Raw genomic sequence first — 25,585 nt, 5'->3', positions numbered from 1 at the left:
CTTTTCTTAATTGGTGTGTAAAACTTTAAACGTCAATTATAAAAAAAGGGAGGGAATAAGATATAAGGAGTCATATTATTATTATTATTATTATCTCTTGAGAAGGGTGAGTTTTCAGAAAGTGAAATTTGATACCCCTCGTTATTATGATATGCGACTAATATATTATTGTTGGTATTATTTCTTTATTATGATATGTGACTAATATATTATTGTTGGTATTATTTCTTTTATTTTTGTTGTTATTATTCCTCCTCAGTCCTCGCCATGTGTATTAATCGAGTCCAGGATGAAAGAGGCAAAGAGTTTCTCTGTTTAACAGGCTGCATAGCTGTCCTCAGAAGAATATCCCTAGCTCGTCTCTATTTTCCTCTTTACCAATTCAACATTGGTATTCTCACTTCTTTGTGCTCGTGTATCTTGTTTAGCGAAGGACACATGGATCCGTACTAGGTATTCTCATCGGAATCTGGTTTCTGTTTTATCCAAATAATATACTGTATGTTGGTACAAGTACGATCTAAGTGAATTAAAAGAAAAGCCTCGACAGTTCCAACCTTGGTTTACAGTAGTTCATTAGCAAAAAAGTATGCACAGAATGCAGCTGTCTTTGGCACAAGGCAAGCAGGCTCCGACCAGTTAAAGAACACATTGTAGGATGGCAAAATTCATGATCTCACAGAATAAGAAACAGTCTAGCAGATGATCCCTGGGAAATAGCATCTTACAAGAACCAAAAAGTGACAGGATATGCTGATCGGATTTCAGACTGAAAAATGTTGCAGCAGCCTTCACTCCGTCTCTGGGAACTCAAGGATAGAAACCATCTCTCGAGTTAGTCAAATGATTCCCAGTCCTCAAAAACTTTCGGCGAATGATGGAAGGGTTTTGGTGCAGTAAGGCTTCCAAATCCAGAATGAAAGGTCTCCCATTTGGCAGTCACAAAAGAAGCATTGCCACAGTTGCTGAAGGGAATACAATTTCTTGCCTTCAAATTATCTAGCTTGTCCACAAAACTTTGAACGCGATGCACCTGTAAGCGATTAAAATGCGATAAGCAACTTTCAGATGATAATAAAGATTCCCGTGGGAGAAATTATTTTATTTCGAGGCTGGATGAACTAAGCAAAAGGTAAATTTAACTCCCTGCTATGGAAGATCATATTATTGTGTCCAAAGGAAACTTGGAAAGTAGCAGTAGTAAATAGCGACAACTCATCAGCACTGGAAGACATGCAAATTCAAAATCTAAGTGATATGTCCCCATAAATGACCATTGGAACCAAAGAAGCTAATTAACTTGATTAGTGAAACACAATTGCAGGCTGCGACTAACCTCAATCCGCCTCTGTTCTCTTGCTTTTCCATATGCCTCAATAGAATCCAGTTTAAGCAACTGAATCATCAGCAGTTCTGTCAAGACTACAAATTCCTTCTCCGCAATATCATTGCCACTTTGCACTGCTTTCTCCAGGTCAACAACCTAAAGCACAGAACACACAGAAATTCAGTTCTATAAATGAAAACAAAAGGTTTTCTGCACAAAAATAAACACTGACCTTGTCAGAGAGTTTATCGACCTCTGCTCTAACATTGGCAACAGCTTCATATGCTTTGTCTGGATCCTGGTGTTTCCTCATCTCCTCAAATTTTCTCTCTTTGCTCGCCGGATCCTCCAGAAGTATTATTTTTGACGTGTCTTCTACGCCCGCTATATGCAGACATTCATCATCATCTTTCTCTTTTCCTCTAAACAACAGCCTCTGCACCATAGGCTCTAGGCCAGTTTTACTGGCAAGAATTCGTTTTAGATCCCCTTCAATTAGAGCACGCGTAGTTTTTATTCAATATAGAGATACAGAAATAAGAATTGCAAACATAATCACTTCCCCAAAAAACCCCTATCAACCAAAGGAAAGGAAGAAAAAAAAAAGGACAGAATCTTGGGTTTCTTAATTTCAAGATCCCAGAGGAAAAAGTAAGGACAATTTCGGGGGGCAAAGAATCTAGTAAAATTTTTAATTTTGGCTAAAAACACCACACTTCAATACTGAAAATGAGATTTCAAATCATGAAGAACGCTCATGAAAGTCTGCTGAAGGAAGGAAGTAAGAATTTTCTCAAAATGTAAGTAAAGAAAGATGAGAAAAAAATTGAACCGAGGGACGAAGCACGTATGCACGGGAACGCCACACTAAAAGGAAAGAACAGCTACACTAAAAATAACAAATGATGGTCAGGCGAAAACAGTACGTAATTACCGAAAGTTGACTGAGATGGAACAGTTACATCGTGGTGATAAGAATCGTGGGAAACCTTGATCTTGATCATTGGACCAGCAGAGCTTACAGGACCAGCTCCTCTCTTCTGAACAAGCAGACCACCAGGCCTCACCTCCCACTCGATCACAACCACTTCTTCATTGTTCGTCTTCCCATTCTCCCTCCTCAAGCTTCTACCTTTTGAAGATACTAATGATGATCTTTTCATACTCAAAATAAAATAGAGACGGTGCTATTTTACCAGAGCCCAGAATAATTCAAAGAAATTTAAAAAAAAAATGTATAAAAGGAAAAAGGTGCGAGGTTACATTTGATTGAGATGACTGAGGAGCAGAGGTGAGTATAATGAGAGGAAGAAGAATTGAGTGACGACCATAAAAGAAAAAAGACTAAAAGGCTGGGGGAGGGGGAGGGGGTGAACGAACCACTTTGATTGGGACGCTGGAAAGTGACCTTTGAGCGGACATGAGCTTCGTCCTCGTGAAATTAAGGACAGGTGCCTTGAGGAGGCAAGCCCTCCTCTCACTATTATATACTTACTCCTAGTTACCAAAAATTACAGGACCATCATGTATCCTCTTTTTAAGTCCCTCACGGATTATAAAAAAAAAAAAAAAAAAAAAGGTCCCGCTCTCCAGGATTGTAAGTGAGAATTCAAATTTCACCTGCAACAAAAATTTTTTTTTTTCTAAGAATGATGCCAAAGTACCATTTGATCCGGTAAGATTTGTGTACCTATTAGTTTTTAACACAAGTCTCTTTAAATTCTCTCATCCCCTGTAGTTTATGATAAAATAGCTTACATAATTGTTATCATCTTAAAAAATATATATAATTTCTTTTTAAGATTTTTTTTTTTACACAAATTTTTTACTGATTTTGTTTGCGCAAAACAAAAAAGTCCTATTGTCTTTGCCAAGTTTTTCAGAGTACTTAATGGGGTATGATAAAATATGGATGCTTATAGTAGTATAACAAAAATAACGATGATGATTATGACAACAATAAAAGAACCAAGATAGACAAATCTTGTTTAATAATCATGAAACAGCTCTGGGAGACTCCAACCAAATCTTGTTTCTGGGCCGGTATGTCTAAGCAACTGATTACTTGAACAAACTTTTATTTTTGAAATTTTGATGTAATTTATCACCTTAATAGATCCGATCTCCAAAATGTGCAATAATCGCATTTTTTTTCGGAGCCTGAAATTAGAAGAATAATTGTGCGCACACGTGCCAATTAGGACCGATTGGCCCCTCCATGCTTCTCCATGTTGTGTCACTGTTATCATCACAAGTGTCAAATGATTACTCGAATACAATTATTTTTTGAAATTGTGATGTAAATAATCACATCAATAGATCCGATCTCCAAAATGTTTTCCTTGCTCATGCAAAGATCCATTTCGTGAAGACTGACTGACCGGACTAGATTTTTAAGACATGGGTAGAAGAGATATTTAAATTGTATTTTTTGTAGTATATGAATTTGTGTGTATATTATATTTGGATGTATTTGGTCTTCGGATTAGAGGAGGAGAGTGGATTACTTATCCTCAGATTATTCATCCTGAGTAGAGTAGAGTAGAGTTATCGTCAAATGAGTAATATTATTACCAAGTGTTTGGTTGGTTTTATATTAAATGGAATGTCTTAGAAAGTATCCTTATCCTATGTTTGGTTTGAGATAGCATGATATGGGATTTTACTCATTTATAAACTAAAATGTCCCTTGTGAGAAGCCTATAATTAGACGTTTTCAGATTTTAGTAAACTCAAATTCAACTTATAAAAAATACACACACACACACACACGTATACATATGAGTATAGGCTGATTGTTTTGAACACGAGCTTGATATTCGTGAGCAGAGCACACATGTGTGAGATTTAGGCTTGTACTAATGTATAAGTTTTTTGCTTTTGGGCTAAGTTCGACCTTATTAAATAGCTTCACAAATCTCAATTTACATGTCTAACCTTCTATGAATTAAATTTAACCAATAAAATATGGTTATCTAATTAATTAGGAGGGCCAAAATAGTATAAAATTTACTTTTGCTTTTAATAGGGATAAATCAGTCCAAAATTTTAGTTGGGCCAAATTAATAAAAAAAATTAATTTATTAATAATAAGGGTAATTTAGTCCAAAATTTAGTTATTTTTATTAAAATGGACAAATTAGATCAAAACATAAATATTTTATTAGTAGACGCAAAATTATTCAAAACTTGAGCTATTTCATTAATATGGGCAAATGAGTAAAAAGTTTAGTTTTGTTAATGATATGGACGAATCAGTCCAAAATTATGGTATATCATTAATGCGAGCCAATTAGTCCAAAATTTAATTTTTTATTAATAGGGGCAAATTTGTTCGAATTTTTATTATACGATTAATAGGAGCAAATTAATCCAAAATTTAGATAATATTATAGCGAGAGAGTAGACATATACATTTGGTAGAATAGAGCGTTATTCTATTAGTAGGCTTCAATAAAATCCAATTCCAATTGTTAACATTATAGCGTGAGAGTAGGTCTATACAGTTGTTAGAATAGAACATTATTCTATTAGTAGAGGTAAATAAATTTCAATTATCATCATTCCATCTCTTACTCATTTTGGAATAACTCATACCACCTCTCGCACGAGATTATTCTTTCTCCTATATGGGAATTAATTCGACCAGGTGAGATATATTATTCTATACATGAAACGCAACTAAACATGGAATGATATAGATTAGTAAATCTAATGTCATCCTATGAACCAAACAAACCCTTTTGTGTTCAACAAAAAGATTATTGCATTGGACGATCAAGATTTGTTTTGTAAAGGATCATGATTATTGGGCCGCTTCAGTACGACCTACGAGGGATTGGATTAAACAGTGGAGGCGCATTTGGGCCATTATCACTTCCAGTGTTGGCCGAAAAGTATACCAGGCCAAATTTCACTAGCCCCACGTACAGTGTCTGAATAAGGTGCCCTATATAAAACCCTGTGGCCAGTCCAAACGAGATTGTAGCCCAAGAAATTAGAAACATCCACTTACAAACAAATTTTAACACTCCAATTTTTACAAGCCGCGCCTCCGGCGGCTCGATACCGCGCTCTGCATGTGACCCGGTAAATTCTTGCAGACTCTGTTAGTCAAGTCTCTGCAGCAGCTCTTGTGGCCCAAGAAATTAGGAAACATCCACTTGCAATCATCAGAAATTTTATCACTACATGTTATACGAAAGAATTTGTCAAAATAATAAAAAGTTGCCCGACAACATATGTAGGTCCCTCCCTCCTCTGTAGATGATGCTGTAGATTTATCCGATTGCTTCTTGTATTTCCACTAGAATTCTTGGGTCACAACGTCGTGTGTTTGGACACGAGATTATTCGAAAGAGTCATTTAAAATAAGGATTAATCTTCTATACATTGATTGACGGTGTATACACTTTCACACATAGATGCATGATGCATAATTCAAATGTTGTATATGTGTCGTATATCTAACTGTAATAGTATATATATATATATACCGTCGGTGTATATAAAATTTACTCAATAAGTGATACCATAACACTTTTTTGTTATGTAATATGTGCGAGATAAAAAGACAATTGAAGATATAGAACAAAGATTGAAAAATCTGTTCGTGATACTGGCAAAATAATTTCTGAAAAAAAAATGGATATCCTCGCTGTGGTACTGTGGATAATCCCCTTGGTTTTGTTGCTCATCTAACGGTATAAATTTCATAAGCTCATGGGGTTATTATTATTTATTACCTTCAAACCAAAAAAATCTGCTAGTGCGAGTCAGTTGATATGCACGTGGTTGCTTGATCCTTAGAATACATCTATAAGTATTATTGTGTTGTATTGTCACAATGGGGTTTGCATTATAGAACACTTGCGAGTTTTAAAAGATTTTAAGAGCTCCACTTGGATAAATACGAGGAAATGAGCGGAAGCAATGGAGAAGCAGCCCTTTTTCTTGAAAGTGGTAGATAAGATTAGACGTGGAGAGTTAACAGCAGAGAAACATGGAAAAAGCTAGAAGCCAATGGAGAAACTCCAACCGAATTGAAAGATTCGCCCCACGTAAAACTCTGGAGTCCCACATTTATTTAGGAATTCATCCCGAGGAAATAACATCATGCGTGGAGAGAAAAGGTGAAAAACACCGAGAAGACAGCTTCTGGTTGTATTTGTAGGCTTCTGTAGTCTCTCCTTAATTTGGTTGAGCACTCTCTTAACTTTGGAAGAGAAATCATGATGGTTTAATCACCGTGCCCACTTGAGTAAAATGTCGACCACTACTGGTGGGGGTCCAACAAGAGGAATTTGGACGCCTGTAACTGGTAAATGCACGTGTCTTTTTCGCTCTAATAATGGGGCCACCAACGGTTTTGCAATCGGTGGTGGTGTAAACAAGTTTAATCAAGTTTAATGTTCAAGTGTTACAATTTATTTCATTTTTTTTTTCAGTCTAACGAACATAAAATGATGTTCAAGTTTGGTTTGAGCAGTTGGCGAACCGAATTCTGTCGAACCCTTACCGAATTAAACTCAATTCGAGTGTCGAGTAGGTTGGTTCATCTTTCAATCCCCAGTGTTTGTGTGCTTTGATTAGAGAAGAGAGAGGGGAGAAACAAAAAATTTTAGGCAGTCGAAATTGGGAAGTAATTAGTGGGTTAAAGTGCAAAGGAAAAAAGTCGAGATGGAGACAGATAGGGAGGAATTCGAGAGAGCCCATTTGTTGTTCGTGAGATTATGATTAGTAGGCGCAAAATTAGTGCTGAGTGCTAATTAATGCTGTATGAAGCTAGGAACTAATTAGAACTCAGATTTTTCCGTCAAACGCTCATTGGAATTTGGCATGAGAGTTGAGACCCATACATACATAATGTCACCCGTGACTGATGCAGATGCTTCCCAACAACATTTCATTCAATCCCATCTTGAAGTGACTCCGATTCTATCACCAATGAATGAACAAAACTTCGTTGGACTTAAAAATCAAGAATATGGTACCTTTCTACACACACATTTTTGTACGTACGTGTAACAAATTTCCAAATTTAATAATTCTGATCCTCTGTCACAAAAAAAAAAAAAAAAAAAAAAGAGAGGACCCTGTCACAAAAAAATTCGCACAACTCGGGGGAACAAGGGAGGTAACTTGAAATGTGATTTATAAGCAAATCAATCGAGTCTACTTTGATTGCCAAAAGCCAAGCCTCAAGAACGCATAGACTATAGATGCCATAGACTTGACTTTTACTTCAATGTATCTTTATTTACCAAAAAAAAAAGAAAAGACTATAGATGCCATCCACTAATCAATTTCCTGCTATTATATAAGTAAACAATAAGGATCGATCTTTAGTGTGAGTAATCCATGCCACCTTTCTAAGCTTAACCAAATGGTTTTTTGGCAAAAAGAAAATGATAACCAAATGTTCAATTATCATATCCTTTTGATCGAGAAAGAAAACTGACGTATGAGTCCGCATTGTGGTTACTACTGTGTAAAAATCTGCTTATTTAGGAGCAATAAGTTTGATAGTGCAGGTTGCAATGGTATGAAGTAATTAAAGATTCAAAAGGTCGAAAACTACAAACAGTTTAACGAGAGACGTAGAAAACTCTTCCTTAATTTACTGATTAGGGCTGTTTCCTTAGAATAACAGTATCCATGAATCACAATTCGAGTGTAGGAGTTGGCGTCCAAATATTCTAATTAGTTATTGAAATTGAAATTCTTAATACAGGAGAATGACATGTAAATTACAGCAGGTAAGTTTTACAGTCTCCCAAAAAAAAAAATTTTTGATATTCATTGGAACCTAAAATATTTAAAAGGAAAAAGAAAAAGGCACCTCAACGTATTCTTGCATCTTTAATGCAGGAAAATCGGTTTAGGAGTTTTCTTGTGATATTAAGACAGCAATATTAGAAACAACAATTCCATCCCGGCATCCCTTCCAAGCCCTGCCTAGGGTTTAAACACAGCAGTCAATTGAGTGATCTGACCCAGGTTTTAACAAACTTAGGCTCGATTCATATAATTAGTACTATCATTTTAGGGATACGAGTTATGAGTTTCGAATTGATAAATGTGAAACTCATATTTGACTCACAAAATATTCAAATTGTGAGCATAATTTGAGTTTAGCTTAGCCCAAACTCACTTATTACTTCTTAATTTCATTAATTAATTACTATAACTATTAAGTTCTAAAGCTAATTTAACATCCATAGGACTACAACATTAAAACTACACACAAATCAGTAACATTTCGATAAAAAATATATAAATCGAGAATTTTTGTCAATAATAATATATCCAATGAGTTCAAAGCACATGGAAAATAGTAACGAAACATAATCAACCGTCAATAAATCTTTAAAGGTCCTCAATGTACTAGTACTAAGATTTGTCATTTTGAATCTTTTGACATAGTTTTGTATGTTTGATATTTCTTATATGTATTTATATATTTTGACGCAAAATTCAAAAGTATAAAGTAGTAATATATATATATATATATATGTGTGTGTGTGTAGATTAAAGGATTGAACCTATATGGAGTTTGAGTCTAATAAGATCAAAATTCGCCTCACATTTAATTTGGGTATAATATATATTTAGATTCAGGTTCAACGTAGTTCAATGAAAGGTTGGGTTTATTGGGCTTTTTCTTTGATTGACGGGTCGGATTTGAATTAGTCTGGCCCATTGGCAGTACTAGCAAAGAGTCGAACAAATAGAAATATAAAATTCGTTAGTATTTCCAAAAAGTGATTCTTAATTTTGTAATATGGGTAAAATCAATTTATCAATATATATATATATATATATATATATATATATATATATATATATATATATATATATATATATATATATATATTGATATGGGTAAAATCAATATGGGTAAAATGAAGACGATGGAAACAGTGGACTTCCACTTTCGAATCTTGAGTTGAGTGTTTCTTGAGGTAGGGGGGACCAAGCTGAAGACAAGCCAAGACCATCCATTATCGCCCACAAATACAATAATTAAAGAAGATTAGTGCCAACTGAAAGCGGCCGCCCGGCACTACTATTCTTTGCAATCTAAAACCAAACCCTTCTAGGTTAATTTTTCAATCCAACAACTAAAGAACACACCACTGTAATTAATTTTGTTGGTACCCCGGCTAGATTAGCCGTACGGTCGGGAGAGGATTGGATCAACTGGTAAAGGAGAGGGTTCGTGAGACCAGAGCTCTCAGTTATCAAAAACAAAAGTTTGACTATAGCGTCTACACGTCTTCGCCGCCACTCGAGTTAAACATGATCTAGACCAGGCATGTGTTAAACATAAATCGCGACTGATCATTTGGTTCAGTGGTCATCATCTTCTTTGATGACGTTGGAGGTCAGGAGTTCTATCCCTGCCTCCCTCAAATTTGTCACAATATGTGGTTGGTGTTAGTTGACTGTCTCTCCTTACCCCTTCCCCCTAGATTAGGCTAAATTAGGTTATAGTATATTTACTGTTGCCGACAAAAAAAAAAGACATAATCGGGTTAAACGTTATCTGGATTCTAGACCAGGCATGTGTTAATTCCATCCGCTAATCTCACCACCGCTACCTGTCCATCAGTTATCCTCTTATTTTATCGCAACAAACTCTACTACTATGATTAGATTCGAAGATATTTATGGTTTGGTCTGACTGTTGGTACGGATTTAAAAAAAAAAAAGTGTATCGGACCGGACCAGACCAGGTTCTGAGTATCAGGGCACGCGACGGACTCGGAAGAATAAAATAGTTACCCACCATAACAAACAATAATAAATTCGGTGACTAATCAGAATGTGGATTACAATTGTAGTGCCGATTAGAGTTAGTACATAAAAAAATTAATAACGCATACATAGGCTTTGCTTAGGCGCGCATCGTGTCGTGAGCCTGAGGTTATCTTAACGTGTACAGGAGAGTAAATCGCGACGCTGATGCGATGAAAAGGCTCGCGGACAAAAACAAATACAGATTCTGTAAGTAATCAACTTTTGTATGTATAGGGTAGCATCATCATTTGCCTAAGGCCTATTGTAGATCCGAGGACGTTGATGATTATAGATTGGAACATTCTCATTCTCCAATAACTTCTTCTTTCTCCACTTCCTCCTCCTCCTCTCTCTCTTTTTTTTTTTTTTTTTTTTTAAACGTAAAGACAGCGACTAAACATTCCCGTCGTTTTAAACAATGAACGATAGAAAAGGACTATTCCATTTTGTACATGTAAATATTGAGTTACTACTTACGTGCTGATCATGACAATTATATGATTTTCAAGATCTGTGCTTCCCACAGTAGTAGTTGTTTGTAGTGAAAGGGGGCCCAGAGCGAATGCACACGCACACATGTTTATATATATATATATATGTATGTATGTATATATATTCCCACTCCATCCAGTCTGATTTAGTCTCCGGTATGGCTTCTAATAAACAAAAAAGCCCATTTTTTCCTTTTCATCTACTAACGACGATTAAGGTTAATGTCCGAGTCTCCACGCATCCATCCGCCTGATCACACATTTATAGCGAGATCTTCGAGGCTCAGAGAGTCTAATTTTTGAGGTGAAAGAAATCTCATAATGGCAATATTTGAGAAGATTAAGATAAGAAGCTATGACTGGGAAATTGATAAAGTTAGGGTCGAAGATCTTGAAAGAGGATGCGAGGTAGGGCCAGCAGAACATGTTTTCCTCTTCACGGATACTATGGGAGACCCCATCTCTAGAATCCGCAATAGTCCGATGTACAACATGCTGGTACCTACACCGTTTAATTTTCTCTTTTTTTATCCTCTCCAGCGTGCGTTTTCATCATCTTTTTTTTTTTTTTTTTTGTTGCTGCTCCCCTTCAACTTGTGATAGCATTGATCTTCGTGGCGACAGATCAGTGCGTCTTTCTTCTTCGCAATACTAACAAGTCGTACTTCTTAATCTGCGTGACATGGTAATTAATTAGGTGGCCGAGTTGAACGATGAGATAGTTGGTGTGATTCAAGGCTCCATAAAGGTTGTTACGCTTCATACGTCTCCAAAGAATCATCTGGCCAAGGTGGGCTATGTCTTGGGCTTGAGGGTGGCGCCGCGCCACAGACGAAAAGGGATAGCTCTAAGCCTTGTGCATCACATGGAGGAATGGTTCGTCACCCATCAGGTCGAGTATGCATACATGGCTACGGAGAAAGACAACCAAGCCTCCATCAACCTCTTCGTCAATAAACTCGGCTACGTCGAGTTCAGAACCCCAGCTATCCTCGTCCACCCGGTGTACAACCGTTCCTTCCGTTTATCATCAAGTGTTGAGATAATGAAGTTAAAGATCGACCAGGCCGAGTTTCTTTACCGAAAGTTCATGAGTTCGACTGAATTCTTCCCCCACGACATCAACAGAATACTGAGAAACAAGCTGAGCTTGGGCACGTGGGTGGCCTACTTTCGTCGAGGTGATCACGAGTCGTCCAGCCGGGGGGGGTTCGGATTGGACGGAGGAATTCCAAATAGCTGGGCAATGATGAGTGTATGGAGAAGCACGGAAGTTATAAAGCTGAGGGTAGGAAAACCAACCTTGTCCTGCATGTTTTATGCGAAGAGCTCAAGAATGCTGGAAAGTGTGCTCCCATGCTTTAGAGTGCCGTCACTTCCTGATTTCTCCGAAAATCCCTTTGGGTTTTACTTCATTTACGGATTTCACCGTGAAGGGCCTTCGTCGGGGAAGCTGGTCCGGACGCTCTGCAGATTCGTGCACAATTTGGCTAGGGAGTCTGATGGGAAGGAGGAGTGCAAGGTGATTGTGACGGAAGTTGGAGGCAGCGATGAGCTGAAACTTCACATCCCGCATTGGAAGTTACTGTCTTGTCCTGAAGATTTATGGTGCATAAAGGCCTTGAAATTTTATGAAGGCGCAAAAACCACCCTCGGCAATGAAGCCCCGCCACCAAAGTCAAATCCTCTTTTTGTAGACCCGAGAGAGGTCTGAGCCATAACTATTATAAGAGAGGAGAATTTTCCCCAAACACCCTGCGTTGCAATTCTCGGATTTGGGCAAAACGGCAAAATTTGCGAAACGTCTTGTATGTACTGTGTCCGATAAGACCATCCATCTCTGCTGTGTCTCTAAACAGTCTCTGACCTGTGGTGGAAGCTTTTGTCTTGTTGCTTTCGTAGTTGTGATCCGAGTATCTCTTTACAGATTTCCTTAATTGGGTGCCTCCCTCTTCGTGTCCTTTGTTGGCAAGTGAAGGTCCTCAGCCTCGTGAGTTGTTGGACTAATCATGCAGTCACTTGTCTCGCTCCACATTTGTCTCATTTGATCATTCCTCATCATGCATATCCCGGTAAAAAGTAGATGTCTACTTTTAGATCATCCGCCCCCATTTTTGGGTCTCGGTCTCGACCTCAATAATAAATTTTGGTAAAAACAAAAAAGAAAAGAGTGCGAGAATATCCGTTGCAAATTGTGCAGTAACGTCCAAAAGCATATTGACGACACCCAAGAACAATCGGGTCTAGAAAAATCCGGTCAAAATTGCAAAAGCTTAAATCCCGACTCTACTTCTAGTAGTGGGAATTGCCTGCCAAACAAGGAAGCTAGGCAGGCGGGCGAGCGAGGCCGCGTGGATTTGTTTAAAGGAAAAAGATAAAAAAATAAAAAGAAAAAGAATTCACTACCATGATTTGCCTTTTGCCGTGACATTAAATAAGTGCATTTGATAGGAACTTGCTAACAAATGTTAATGATGATTAGTATGATAGTACTAATCGATTGTGACATAGATGATGAATAAATTATTGATCGGCCCTGCTGATTTTATTGGCTGGATGCGAAGCAAGCTTGCTGCACTGACCGACTCCTGGAACCATCATCTCATCTTATGGTGGCCGGACCGGACAGACTCCAAGGAGCTTTTCGTCGTTACTTGGAACACCTTTGGGCTCAGTGGGGCAGCATTGATCATCTGCAATGGTTGATGTGATTAGCGCCTTTAATCATGATATATTATTGGTATAAGCATTTTCACGATCCTCTTCTCATGCTTTTGGATGTCAATGTTAATATTAAATACTAGTGTCGCGCTGTCGCTATATGTTTTTATTTATTCTCACTTGTAATCTCTGTCAGAGAAAGAATCAACTAGTAAAACTCTACAGTCCCTTCCTTAACAAGACAAAATATTTTTTCATATAATATTATTATTATTTTGTAAACCCAATCTCACTCCTCGAAGTAATTCAATCATGAAGGTGTTGCAGTAAAGGCACTAACTCGGTGGCTGTCAAGTACGGGTGGCCCGGGGGTAACAGATTGGCGATGGTTTTCCTTCTCCAAATGATGTACTGTGCAGCCTTTTTGGGCTGGTGGCCACCGCCTAACTTGGTCACGTTTAAGTGATTTGCTTCAAAAAAAAATTTAGTATTGCACCCATTTGGTTCGATGATGATTTAGTTCATTCTGGATTATTTCTGGACCTTCTTAGATCCGTTCCCTCCCCCTTAGTGTAGAATGAATTAGATTATATAACAGTTGTCGTCTCCGAAAAAAAAAAAATTATGTACTGCAGAGAGTACACCACATAGAGAGAGAGACTATTATTATTTGAAAAGGAAAATCCAAATGCAAAACACTGAACATGATGAATCCAATGGAAGAAGTAGAAGTAGAACCCACCAAAAAATGACCATTTTGGCTTCTGTGCAGAAGTCGGTTCCTCCGGAAAAAATGTATAGTAATCATTATTTGACGTGTGTGTGAAGCGAAAAGATGATTAAAAGATATATTTATAAAAATTTTTCCATAGAAAATAGCAGTCCAATTTATGAACTTATGATACTTGAGTAGTCTGAAACAAAAGCAAGAATAAATATGTTACTAAAATACTGCTGATGAACATATATCCACACTTTCGCCTTCTTTTTGTTATCATGAGGGTACTGTATCGCCTAATTAGCAAATCTTATCCACCCAAAATGGCGGATACTTTAGTACTAGTAGAATTAAACTAGAAATGGCCAAAAAAAAAAAAAAAAAGATCCCCGATGAAGAATCTGAAGTTCAGCAGCAACAGGTTGTGTTCATAGAATGTGATGAAACATACAGGACAGCAGTTGTCGGTGAAAACTCAACAACAGAAGGCTCAAACTTCAGGTTTTGTAAAAAAAAAAAATTTTTTTATTGGGTACCACACTATATAATGTAAAATGCAAATAATGACAGCCAAAGATGAAAATCAAAAACAGAAATCTAAGAATTTTTTTTTCCCCTGCATGTTTACCTCTACATTAATTGCCAATGCCACACAACGTCTCAAAGAAGCATTCTTTTTAGTGTCAATGGCATGGCAGTGGCAAGGTTCGAATACCGAACTTATCACTCCTACTCCCTCTTTTTCTTTTTGAAACACTCAACCCGTCCCTCCCCTTTTGTCAAATATGCATCACAAGTAGTATGAACGGATCCTCAGTTGTATGTACCAAACAGTCTACTGATTAGGATGACAGAGCAATCACAATGCAGACTCATAAAAGGGTACGAGAAAATAATTGCAGAGCCTCTCTGCAATAGAGAGTTCTCTCATTTTAGTTCACACGTCCATTCATGTTTTGGAAGCAAGTAGGGCAGAATGTCAAGTGCACAACCACACTTCTATGTCTTGTCTTTCACATGCAGAAAACTGATCGTCGGAACACATCGGAATATCAGTGATATGGCAAGAGTCATTAATTTACCCTTATTAGATTAGAAGGTGTTTAACCACCAACTCTTGGGCTGGTAGCCACCACTAAACCCTTAAGGCTTTGGAATGCCACTCTTGTGGCTCTACTTCAAATCCAGACGGGTGCGTAGTGCACCCGTCTGGTCCGGTGGTGATTCTATCCCCATCGGTTCTTCGTAGGCTCAATTGAGCCTCTCCGTAGTTAGAGTAGAAGTAGGAATAGGGATGATAATTGACAAAAAAAAAAAAAGATTAGAAGGTGTTTAGGATCATTAAATTACCCTGATTCTGTTGCTGTGGTAAGAATGTTACAGAATTATTTAATGAATGTATCGTGTTTATGAGTTTATCATGGCGGCATAAAATGAAAATCATCATGTTAACAATAATCATAACCCGGAAGATTTAAACACTCAAAACAACTTACTATAGTCCCTGTCTTCACACACACACACACACAAAAGAAAAAGAAGAAAAAAGAAAAAAGAAAAGTTCCTCTTCTTTTACTATAGGCTGTAGCTGGCACTAATAAATCAGCCTTGCATAAAAGATTAGACACAAACAACTCTCAGGCCCTGAGACTCAGGGCAATGGTGGTGGCGGCGGTGAATGAGCAACAAACATCTCTCAGCCCACGAGCCAATATCTTTTAGCTGCGAACGCCTCCGCTTTAAGTATCTACTGAAGTCCATGACATATTCGAGAGAGTCCAGAGTGCGTGGTGCGTCCGCGAGCTCAGTGATTTTCACACATCTCTGATCCATGCGAATTTCAGAAGGCTAGTATAAGTCCTTTTAATGCAGGCCAATCTGGGCCTGGAGAGAGCTTAATCTGCATGAGGTCCATTGCCTCTTCTCAACTTCTTGTTAATCCAGGGTCTTAGGTGTAACATTGAACCCAAAACTTTAACACCAACTTGAACAAGTAATGAAAGTCAGAATTATGTACATTATCCTATCTAAAAATCACACCAGGCCCAACATCAATAGGATTTAGGCATTTATGACTCACACCTTCTTGGAATTGTTTGTGCTAACAGCAAATTCCCAAATTCAATTTTACACGCTTGCTATTAATTTTCAACTGCTCATTCGTCATAAATTACAGCATATCATACTCAAGTAACTACAATGATAGGTTAGGTAAAAGTTGTCCCTATCATGTAGAATGAGGTCACCTATACTTGAACTAGGATTGCTTGAAGTTCTTAACTAAGGAAAATTGTTGAAAACATTTCTCATATTTTGTCAAATAAAGTTTTTTCAACCATTTACTTTTAAGATAGTAACTTTACTTTTAAGATAGGATCAAAATTTTTGAACACTTGTTTTACCTTAAATCCATCATGTGACATGCATTTTTTTTTTTGGAATAAAAAGTTTAGATTCCATTTGTTATTAAATAAATGGTCCGGTCTATTTTTTTTTTTTACTTCTAAAAGAAATTCAGATTCGATGTGAACCAATTTTAATTTTTTCCTTGAAAGAGTGGAAAATTTGCTAGCTTGAATTTGTATGGAAGATAAAAATTAACATTTTAAAAGTGAAAGACGAAAAAATTCATTTAACAAAATATGAAAACTATTTTTAACAAAATTTTTTTTTGTATATATAGAAATGAGATCAAGGAAAGACTAAATTCCAAAAGGTAGTACTATCAAGTTTGCAGTTGTATAAATCGCACACAGATAATCCTTTCATGTTACGGGGTGTTTATGATAGTTAAACCCTTGGCCTATTTTTGCCTGCAACATTTTACTTCTAGTCTCTTTATTTTTTTCCAAAAAAAAAAATTGTTTTTTTTTGGCCGCAAACTTGCATGGGGAAACAACACTTGACACTTGAGATCCTCATCATAAAACGCAAAGTCAATATGTGATTCACCGTAGAGAAAGTCTTGAAGTTCGGCTAATGCAGCCAAATTACCTCATTTTTTTTTTTCAAGTTTTTATAAACAAATGACAAATCTCAAAAAATGCGTTTAATCATCCTCCACATACATTAACAACAATGATAGAAGTCCCACCACATTCAATGCCCCGCCCCAGCCAACGCTCCCTTGGCAAATTCACTAGTGGAAATTTTTTTTTTTCTCGTGGTAGAAGGGATTCACTAGTGGACTCCCAGCACCATTCCAAACCTTCAATATCATGTATAGTAGGACGTAGTAGTACTAAATTCTAAATTCCCCGTCGTCCCCTTCCCGGCACCCCATCTGGTTGAAGTCATCGCCACCTGGTACCTAGGAGGGTACTTACAAACTCTGTCCTATCACCCACCACCCGTGACTCGTTACGACTGAGTCTTGAGCGTCTCTTACTGGAGTGAGTGAAGTCTGGACCTCCCAAAATTTTACTACAGAATAGAGAATACTAGTGCTACTGTTTACTATTCAACATTTCAACTGGGCTGATTGGCTATGGCTGTGTGCGCTGCGGAGTCGGGCAGGGCTAGTTCTTGCAGGGATGGAAAAGCAGCAGCTTACCTCAAACTCATCTCTATTGTGGTGATTTTCTTGACTAGCGCCATAGGCATCAGTCTACCGGTATTCCTGGCTCGGTTGTTCCAAGGAAAGCCCGCTTATGACAAGGCGGTGCTAATTATCAAGTGTTTTGCGGCGGGTGTCATTTTGTCCACCTCCCTCGTCCATGTTCTGCCCGACGCCTTCGATGCGCTCGCTGATTGCCAGGTGGCCTCCCGCCATCCTTGGAAAGATTTCCCCTTTTCGGGGCTCATAACGTTGATCGGGGCCTTGACGGCGCTGTTCGTTGACTTGACAGCGAGTTCACACGTGGAGGGTCATCAGGGCCACGGACACGGAGGCGAGCTGGAGCTGAGCAAGAGTGCTGAGTATACGCCGATTGGGATGAGCGGGGAGGAATTGGAAAGGAAGAAGTCGTCAGTTGAGGAGGTGGGGGGTGAGGATGGTGGTCGGGATGTGGAGGCGCAAGCGGAGGAGCTGCTGAAATTGAAGCAGAGATTGGTGTCGCAAGTGCTGGAGATAGGGATAATCTTTCACTCGGTCATAATAGGGGTGACCATGGGGATGTCTCAGAACAAGTGCACTATTAGGCCGCTGATTGCTGCGCTCTCGTTTCACCAGATTTTTGAAGGGATGGGGCTCGGAGGTTGTATAGCTCAGGTAATTTTTTTTACTGCTTCATCTTTGTTACTTGTTGATTTTTTGACTGGCTGAAATTATGTTGGTATCGTCTTTTTTTTATTGTTTAGAATCTGCATAGTTGCACATGGGTAACAACTAACAAGTTAATAATTCTACTGTTGTGAAGAATTGTCATCTCCTTTGTTATGCTGAAAAATGTGCCAAGTACCTTGAGGATTCAGATGAATGCAAGTTGTAAAGACTGCCAATTCTGATACATATGATGAACGAAGTGTCAGCAGTAGTTGTGTAGGTTATTAACAGCAACAGACGCATCAAATTCACAGTATATTACGACCGCAATATTAGTTTGATTGAAGCTGAAACTTGAAAAAATTTGCTAATATCTTGAGTGGATAGATTCTTGACAAGGATCGGATCTGTGCATTAAGCTGTAAAAGCAGAACTTTCCATTCACCCTTTTTTTTTTTTGGGGAAACTGTTATTCCACAAAAATAAGGAAGAAAAGCCAATACTGAATGTACTCTTTTTAACCCATTGGTGACGGCCAAGCTCAAGCCTTGAAATAAACACCTCGGTAATCCCACTTGGGATCCTCGGTGACATGTTTTCTATGCCAACCCAATGCCACCAATAGTATTGCGCCAAGTGTCTTGTTATTATTTATATTTGTATTAAATCAAACCAAGTTGAATTATTAAAAAATTAAAGTGTAATTAATAACAAAACACTTGGCGCAACACTATTGGTGGCATTGACTTGGCATAGAAAACATGTCACCGAGGATCCCAAGTGCGGTAATCCGTTGTAACTTGGAAAATTAATTCACCTCTCTTCAGTTTAAACCGATGTGCACTCTGTTCCTGTTAGTAGCTTGCCCCTGCAGGGCAGAATCTTTTTTCTCTTTCCAAAGGGAATGCTTGCTTTCTTATTTAAGCTTTCAACTTGAGAAGGTTTCCTCTCTCCGCTTTGCCTCAACCAAATGCATTCTACCCACTGCATCTCTTACCAGGTTCTTTAGTGGAGCACATTCAAACCTCTTTCTTCCTTTCTGAGGCAGGAAACATGTATCAGATACCTATCAGGCAAGCCACCTCAGAAGAGAATTTACTGCTTTTCTTGTGAGGCCATTTCCTCTCGTAAGGCTTTTCAAATGTTCTTTTAAGTAGTATGCAGGAAGATGACTCTAATCAAGTGATCCTTGCTATCCCTAACTCAACATCAATAATTTCCCGGTCTCATCTCAGACCAACTTCCGAAGGAAAAGTTACCGTCTGTTGAAATGTTGTTCTAGAAGAAATCAAATTGGATCTCTGTAGAATTGCAAACTACTTTATTTTCAGGGCTTCTTTTCCCCCCTCTTGTACAATTTGGCACTGGAAGTTTATGTGGTTCTTGAAGCCAAAGTTAATAATGGTCAGTCACATCTATGAAGGCTAAGCCTGCTGGTCTCTTTGTCCCCTTTGGATGAACTAACGTGTGATTTTCATCAAAGCATTCTATTGGAACATTGATTAGTATTTGATTTTGTTCGATGTAAATCTAAAAACATGAATGATGAAAAACATCAGAAAACATTATATGTGTATAGGTGCACGCTGGTCATCTGCTGCATAATCACGCATTGTTTGAGATGGTTTGAAGCTATTCTACAGCCCAGAAATCCGCTCTAGTTAACGAAATCATTTCTTGTGTACAGGCGGGATTCAGCATTGGAACAACTGCTTACATGTGCTTCATGTTTGCAGTGACTACACCCATTGGAATAGTTTTGGGCATGATTATGTTCTCAGTGACAGGTTACGACGACACTAGTCCAAATGCATTGATTTTGGAGGGCTTGTTGGGGTCCCTGTCTTCTGGTATTCTTATATATATGGGTCTTGTAGACCTCGTAGCTCTGGATTTCTTTCATAACAAATTGATGAATTCACAGCTATTTTTGAAAAGGGCATCTTTTATTGCCCTTCTTCTTGGCTCCACCTCAATGTCAATCCTTGCACTTTGGGCTTGAAAGCTTGTGTAAAAGTAGCAATATGAGTTGCGCATACTTTCTGATGATTGTGATTGGTAAATTAGGTCGTCCCTTAACTTCAGCTTCTTGTCCAATTCTGATGAACGTAGTGTAGGTTGATTTAAGTCGCGATGTCCTCTTTGCTCATGCATTGATTCAACTGTCGACTCAATTTTCATCTGTAGAATCTCTGAATTTGCGAACCCAAAAATAAATCTGAACATCTTAATGGTAGACACTAGAAAAACTCCCAGCAGAAAAACAGGAAACTAATAGTAACAAAATGGAGAAAAGTTATGAGAGTGCAACATTCTCTGCTTGTATTTCTCCGAGGAAATGAAGGAAATGCACGGAACTGGTATTGGATGTTGAGGCAGTGGAATCTGAAGTGGGATTTGCATAAACCGATAAACGATTGTCCATTTCTTCAAAAACTCTTTCCTTCCCTTCATAGCATGTGAATTGGGTGGCGAAGGAAAAAGAAAAAGTGAATCAGACAAAGCAAATCGCAGGGTATGAGTTGGATGTCTACACAGAAGCCACAACAACTAACATGGAATCGGTCCACTGCTGAAATGCGAATTCTGCTTTTTGGGCTATGACGATTAGTTGGATTTAATGATGTATGAAGCAAGGCAGATTTCATGGGAAATTGGATGAATAGGCAAAGATCTGGCATGACCAGGTCGATTATCTTAAACATGCAATTCAGCTCACTTCAATCCAAACTGTAGAAGAAATTTTCATCTTCTTCCTTATTGTTATTCACCATAATTGCTACATCCCATTTTTTAAGTCGTGGAATATTATATACTTTTCGTTCGTAGATTATGCTGTATTTCGTAATGCTCAGATCCCAGAATATCATCTATGATTACAACTGATGCCAACAACGAGGTCCCGTAGCTCAGTTGGTTAGAGCGTTGGTCTTATGAGCCGAAGGTCGCGGGTTCGAGCCCCGCCGGGACCATCTTTTAACTTTTTTTTACTATATAACCTTCTTTCTTCCGGGTCTCATCATTTCTTTCTCTTGAAAATTTCAATTCCATCTCTAATATTTATTTCTTTCTCTTGAAATCTACTATTGTTATCAATAATTTTGTTTGACCATTCGTTCTTCCGGTTCTCATCATTTCTTTCTCTTGAAATTTTCAATTCCATTTCTAATACTCCTCTGTCCCACTTTAATAGTCCCATTTCTTTTTTCACACAGTTTAAAAAAAAGTAGTTAACTTTGTTGGAAAAATAAATTTAAATTGCTATTTTCCTAAAATACCCTTACATTAAATATGGTACAACTTTATGGGAACTTGAATTGACGGTAAAAAAAGAATCAACTCTTATTAAATGGGATAAATTTATAGTAATAACAACTTATATTGAATAAGGGTATTTTAGAAAAATTAAAATACAACTACATTCTTCAATTGAAAAGTGGACTACAATTTGGGACAGACGAAAAAAGAAAACGGGACTATCAAAGTGGGACGGAGGGAGTATTTATTTGTTTCTCTTCCTCTGTACTATTGTTATCAACCTTCAAATTTATGTCTTCTCTGTCTAATTCAGTTTGTCAATCCAAGATATATGCGGGACGTTTCTCACTAGTTCTATTCCTTTCTCTTTTTCTTTCTATTAATAGATATGTTTGAAAGAGGAATTTGCAAGGCTTCTTGTAAGAAACTTACCCGAGAAACAATTGCTGAAACCCGTTTGGCAAGTGAGTTTTTTGAGTGCTTGTCTAAAACTTTACTGTAAAAGTTTTTTAAAATGTGTTTTTTTTTAATATTTTGAAGTGTATAGTTTAAAAACTTTGACAAGTTTTTTGAGATTATTGTAACTAAAGTTTTTAAAAAACTTGTAGCAATCAAACTTGGCAAAAAACTTGTCTGCCAACAAGGCTCAAAATTTGAAGATGTGCTCTAAACTGAAACGGTTAAACAAAAATTGAACCCAGAATTTTCCCCCCTTACGCGTGAGACATTGAAAATCTGCGTTTTGAAGGGTAAGTGTTGCAGTTATCAAATTGTTACCACTGATTTAAAGGGGAAAAGAAAAGAAAAACCAATTAATTAGTTAATGACAATGTTTGAAAAATATCTACAAATATAATCCCACAAATGTAAGACAGATATCAGTCAAAGAAGTTCACGTTCTTAATCGAAATATCTGTGCTTCTTAGTACTTTACGAGACAAATGCCCACCCTAATGATCCATCTATTCAAGGTAATCCTCAGCTTTGCATAGTTTTGTCCAAGCAAAAATGTCAAACACTTCCACCAACTATGTGCTGCTGGCCTCCAACTTTGGATTGTTTGCCAAAGGGGCTGAATTCCAGAGGAGCTTCATTAAGTTTGCTAACTCGCATTTTGCGACCAGCCCCAGCTTGAGCTTATCCAATTCTTCTAATCTGTGGAAAAAATTATGCGTGTCTGGGAATGTAGACAGGCTCCAAGGGACATCTAGAGTTTGGCCCAAACACAGAAATAGCAATTAGCACCTTGCAATCCATCCATGCAAACCATGTTAAATTACGTTAATAACATTAGCACCCTGTCGCAAACTACAGAGTACTAGTACTATAAATTAACTAAGGTCCAGATCTCTCACTCAATTAAGCCGAATTCCCATTCCTGAATTATATAGTTCTCATAATCACTCATTAGGAGATTACTTCATTACGCTGCATTATCAATTGTACAGCTAGCTTGTTCTTCTTGATGATCGATCATGGAATTTCAAGAAGTTGAACCTTCTCAAAGGTACTTGATCGATCTCCGGGGCCAAGCCCATTCCGTGGCGCTCGTGCTTCTCACCTTCATTTTCAGCGTCTTTTTAGCTTGTGCCCTGTTCCGTCTAGCGTGCTCTTGGGGCCGCGGTTCTGTCGTCGCAGCAACAGGCGCTACTGGTCCGACGATGATCGGCCAACATGCAATTGCAATACCGGCAGCAGCACCGGTAGCAGTAGGCCTGGATGCCACTACCATTAAAAGCCTCCCAATGTTTACACATCGATCGTCCGTGTATATTGACACCAGCATTAATCATAATAATTTCAAACAAAGCGAATGCTGCATATGTTTAGGATTGTATGAAGATGAAGATGTGGTTAAGGTTATGCCCGGCTGTCTCCATATTTTCCATTCCGATTGCGTTGACGAGTGGCTAAGGAGTCGGCCCACATGTCCCCTTTGTCGATCGTCTCTTGACTCCTGCACCGCTGAACCAGTCGTGCCATGACTCTGCAAAACCACTCGGAGACTTGGCGCGTCCTAGTTGGGCTGGAGCGCATGGCAGCTGATCTTAGCCCCGCGGGGAGTTTTGCTGTTCAACTAGTAATTTCTTTTGCATACGCACGTGCATCTTGAGGTTAATTAACAAGGGCATATAACTACTACTTATGATACTTTTACATTTTGTCCATAAATCAATCAGCTTCATTTATTTGGATTGAAGAATTTGACGAATGATTTGAAATTCATCCAAATCGTTGATTATTTGAATTGCTTAATAAGTATTTGAATTCACAATATAACAATTATTATAGTATATATTAGATACAAGAATAATATACAATTTATAAATCTAAATACCCCCTAAATAATGTAAATAATTAGAAGGATTTCGGAGGATTTGAAATCATTAGTCAAATTCCCCACTTCAAACGTAGTCATTATTGTATGGAGTATTCGTAACAATTAAAAGTAGTGAAGTCGGATTAGTAGTCGTAATGCAAGGTTTTGAAAACCCAAACCATTTATAGACCCAGAAAAACGAATGGGTCAAAGATCACTGGTTCAACCATTGAATTGACCGTTATTAACTCGTGATATCATAAATATTATTAATAAATATTAAACATCTAAAAAATAAACAAATATTTGTAGAAACTTAAGCCATATGGTCAAATGTAATCACTTCAATTCTCATTCTATTATTCTAAGTAATATTATTTGTTTGAAACTCAAAACTAGCTTTTATTAGTTAAAGGATTTTAAATAGTATTATTTCATATATTTTTAAATTTTCTAAATTATATGAGTACTAGTTTATATGATAAAAATTGAAACACTTAAAAGGTATTAACAAATAAATGAAATGCATTCAAGATTTTAAAAAAAACTAATATATTCAATTATATGTTATAAATGTTAAACAAGAGTTAATATGTAAATATGGAGGAGAAAGAGAAATGAGTAGAATAAAGCAGTGATTGTTGTTGCCCAATTAATTGGAGATAATTATGCATGGATAATTGGTAAAATATTAAATTTGGAATGTCATTAATGAAATTAGTTGACCAAATTCAAAATTATTGATTTAATTAAGGTTGGATATTGAACCAGCCGATTCTCACAAAACCATTTCGGGTCAACAGTTCAATGGTCGAACTGGACGGTGAAGGCCGGTTGACGGTTCAATTGGTTCGACCGATTGGTTCGAATTGGGCTGTATAACATTATCGTAATGTCTATTAGGAGAGAGAGAGAGAGAGAGATCGGCAGCTATGATGAAGTGTAACATTGATAGTGAATATTTTCTTAGGTGTCGCTTACACATCCAATGCACATTTAGTTAATATATAGCGAAATTTGAGTGTAATTAAAATGTCTAATATGTCAATGTATATTGCCAAGGTTGAGAACTGGTCGTGGTTGAGCTTCTAAATGTCCATCTTCTTTTTCTTTTTCCAATTTTTTTTGGCTTGATTAGATGCATGGCGAATTGTTTGATCTCCAATTCTATCATCGGGTCGAAATTAATTCCTGGAAAATAACATTAACTGGAATTGAACTTTTTGAACTGAAATACAGTCTAAATTTATGCTAAAAAATGATTATCAAAGCATGGTAAAAGTTAGATAAATTTCTCTGACGTTTCAGTATGCAATTATTGATACAGTTGAGTGAATGGGCGAAATCTTTCAAGGTCGTTTAGTATTACTTTTGATCATTTGACAACTTGACCATAACTATTGTAAAACACATGTCTACTTAAAGTTGATCAATTACCTTCACCTTTTTATTAGGTATTTTTCAGCACCTTTTTATTAGGCAATACTACGATTTGCAGGAGTCAAACGAAACAGAATCACTAACCTAGAGCCAAACTAAATTCGTTAATCCTCATAAAGTCATGGGAGTTTTGTGGGACATAGAGCACAGTTGCGAGAGGGATTCAATTACATTATGGCAGATCTCTTCCATGCCCAATCAAACATTACTCAGGGTGATGTCTGGAGGATGTTGTGCAGTAGTAATATTTAAGTGCAGGATTAGTTATCTACCAAAACACTTTTGCGTCCTTAATTGTAAGAAGGCTTATGTAACCAGTACCCATAAAATTCTACCTTCCCATTAAGTTACTTTTTTAATAGAT

The 25,585-nt window shown here is 37.4% G+C and overlaps 3 protein-coding genes and 1 non-coding gene across 4 annotated transcripts; 3 read left to right on the top strand and 1 right to left on the bottom strand.

Annotated features, from left to right (window-relative positions):
- Positions 1-456: 456 nt before the first annotated feature.
- On the bottom strand, positions 457-2,746 carry LOC113730739 (BAG family molecular chaperone regulator 4). The gene is made up of 4 exons (XM_027255621.2): positions 2,262-2,746; positions 1,560-1,816; positions 1,337-1,483; positions 457-1,033 (listed from the first exon to the last, which is right to left on the bottom strand). Exons 1-4 carry the CDS (start codon positions 2,488-2,490, stop codon positions 836-838), a joined length of 831 nt encoding a protein of 276 aa, XP_027111422.1. The 5' UTR covers positions 2,491-2,746; the 3' UTR covers positions 457-835.
- A 7,983-nt stretch (positions 2,747-10,729) lies between these two features.
- Positions 10,730-12,566, top strand: LOC113711415 (probable N-acetyltransferase HLS1-like). The gene is made up of 2 exons (XM_027234585.2): positions 10,730-11,118; positions 11,318-12,566. The coding sequence occupies exons 1-2, from the start codon at positions 10,942-10,944 to the stop codon at positions 12,332-12,334; spliced, it is 1,194 nt and encodes a 397-aa protein (XP_027090386.2). The 5' UTR covers positions 10,730-10,941; the 3' UTR covers positions 12,335-12,566.
- Positions 12,567-17,055: 4,489 nt separating this feature from the next.
- On the top strand, positions 17,056-20,287 carry LOC113730729 (zinc transporter 6, chloroplastic-like). Its single transcript, XM_072079533.1, has 2 exons — positions 17,056-18,209; positions 19,891-20,287. Exons 1-2 carry the CDS (start codon positions 17,487-17,489, stop codon positions 20,203-20,205), a joined length of 1,038 nt encoding a protein of 345 aa, XP_071935634.1. The 5' UTR covers positions 17,056-17,486; the 3' UTR covers positions 20,206-20,287.
- An 814-nt stretch (positions 20,288-21,101) lies between these two features.
- On the top strand, positions 21,102-21,175 carry TRNAI-UAU (transfer RNA isoleucine (anticodon UAU)). Its single transcript has one exon. It is a non-coding gene; the product is annotated as a tRNA-Ile (tRNA).
- The last annotated feature ends 4,410 nt before the right edge of the window (positions 21,176-25,585 follow it).

This window comes from Coffea arabica, chromosome 1c (assembly GCF_036785885.1).
Source record: "Coffea arabica cultivar ET-39 chromosome 1c, Coffea Arabica ET-39 HiFi, whole genome shotgun sequence".
NCBI lineage: Eukaryota > Viridiplantae > Streptophyta > Magnoliopsida > Gentianales > Rubiaceae > Coffea > Coffea arabica.
The sequence above is the reverse complement of the archived record's forward strand: the minus strand, read 5'-3'. Positions and strand labels throughout refer to the sequence as shown.

Bases quoted from the DNA above. Each gene is read 5' to 3' on its own strand.
- LOC113730739 (XM_027255621.2), bottom strand. From the start codon at position 2,490: ATGAAAAGATCATCATTAGTATCTTCAAAAGGTAGAAGCTTGAGGAGG. The intron at 1,817-2,261 runs GTAATTACGTAC...CTCTAATTGAAG, and splicing joins TCCATCTCAGTCAACTTTCG to GGGATCTAAAACGAATTCTT. The intron at 1,484-1,559 runs GTCAGTGTTTAT...TCTGTGCTTTAG, and splicing joins TCGATAAACTCTCTGACAAG to GTTGTTGACCTGGAGAAAGC.
- LOC113711415 (XM_027234585.2), top strand. From the start codon at position 10,942: ATGGCAATATTTGAGAAGATTAAGATAAGAAGCTATGACTGGGAAATT. The intron at 11,119-11,317 runs GTACCTACACCG...GTAATTAATTAG, and splicing joins GTCCGATGTACAACATGCTG to GTGGCCGAGTTGAACGATGA.
- LOC113730729 (XM_072079533.1), top strand. From the start codon at position 17,487: ATGGCTGTGTGCGCTGCGGAGTCGGGCAGGGCTAGTTCTTGCAGGGAT. The intron at 18,210-19,890 runs GTAATTTTTTTT...TCTTGTGTACAG, and splicing joins TCGGAGGTTGTATAGCTCAG to GCGGGATTCAGCATTGGAAC.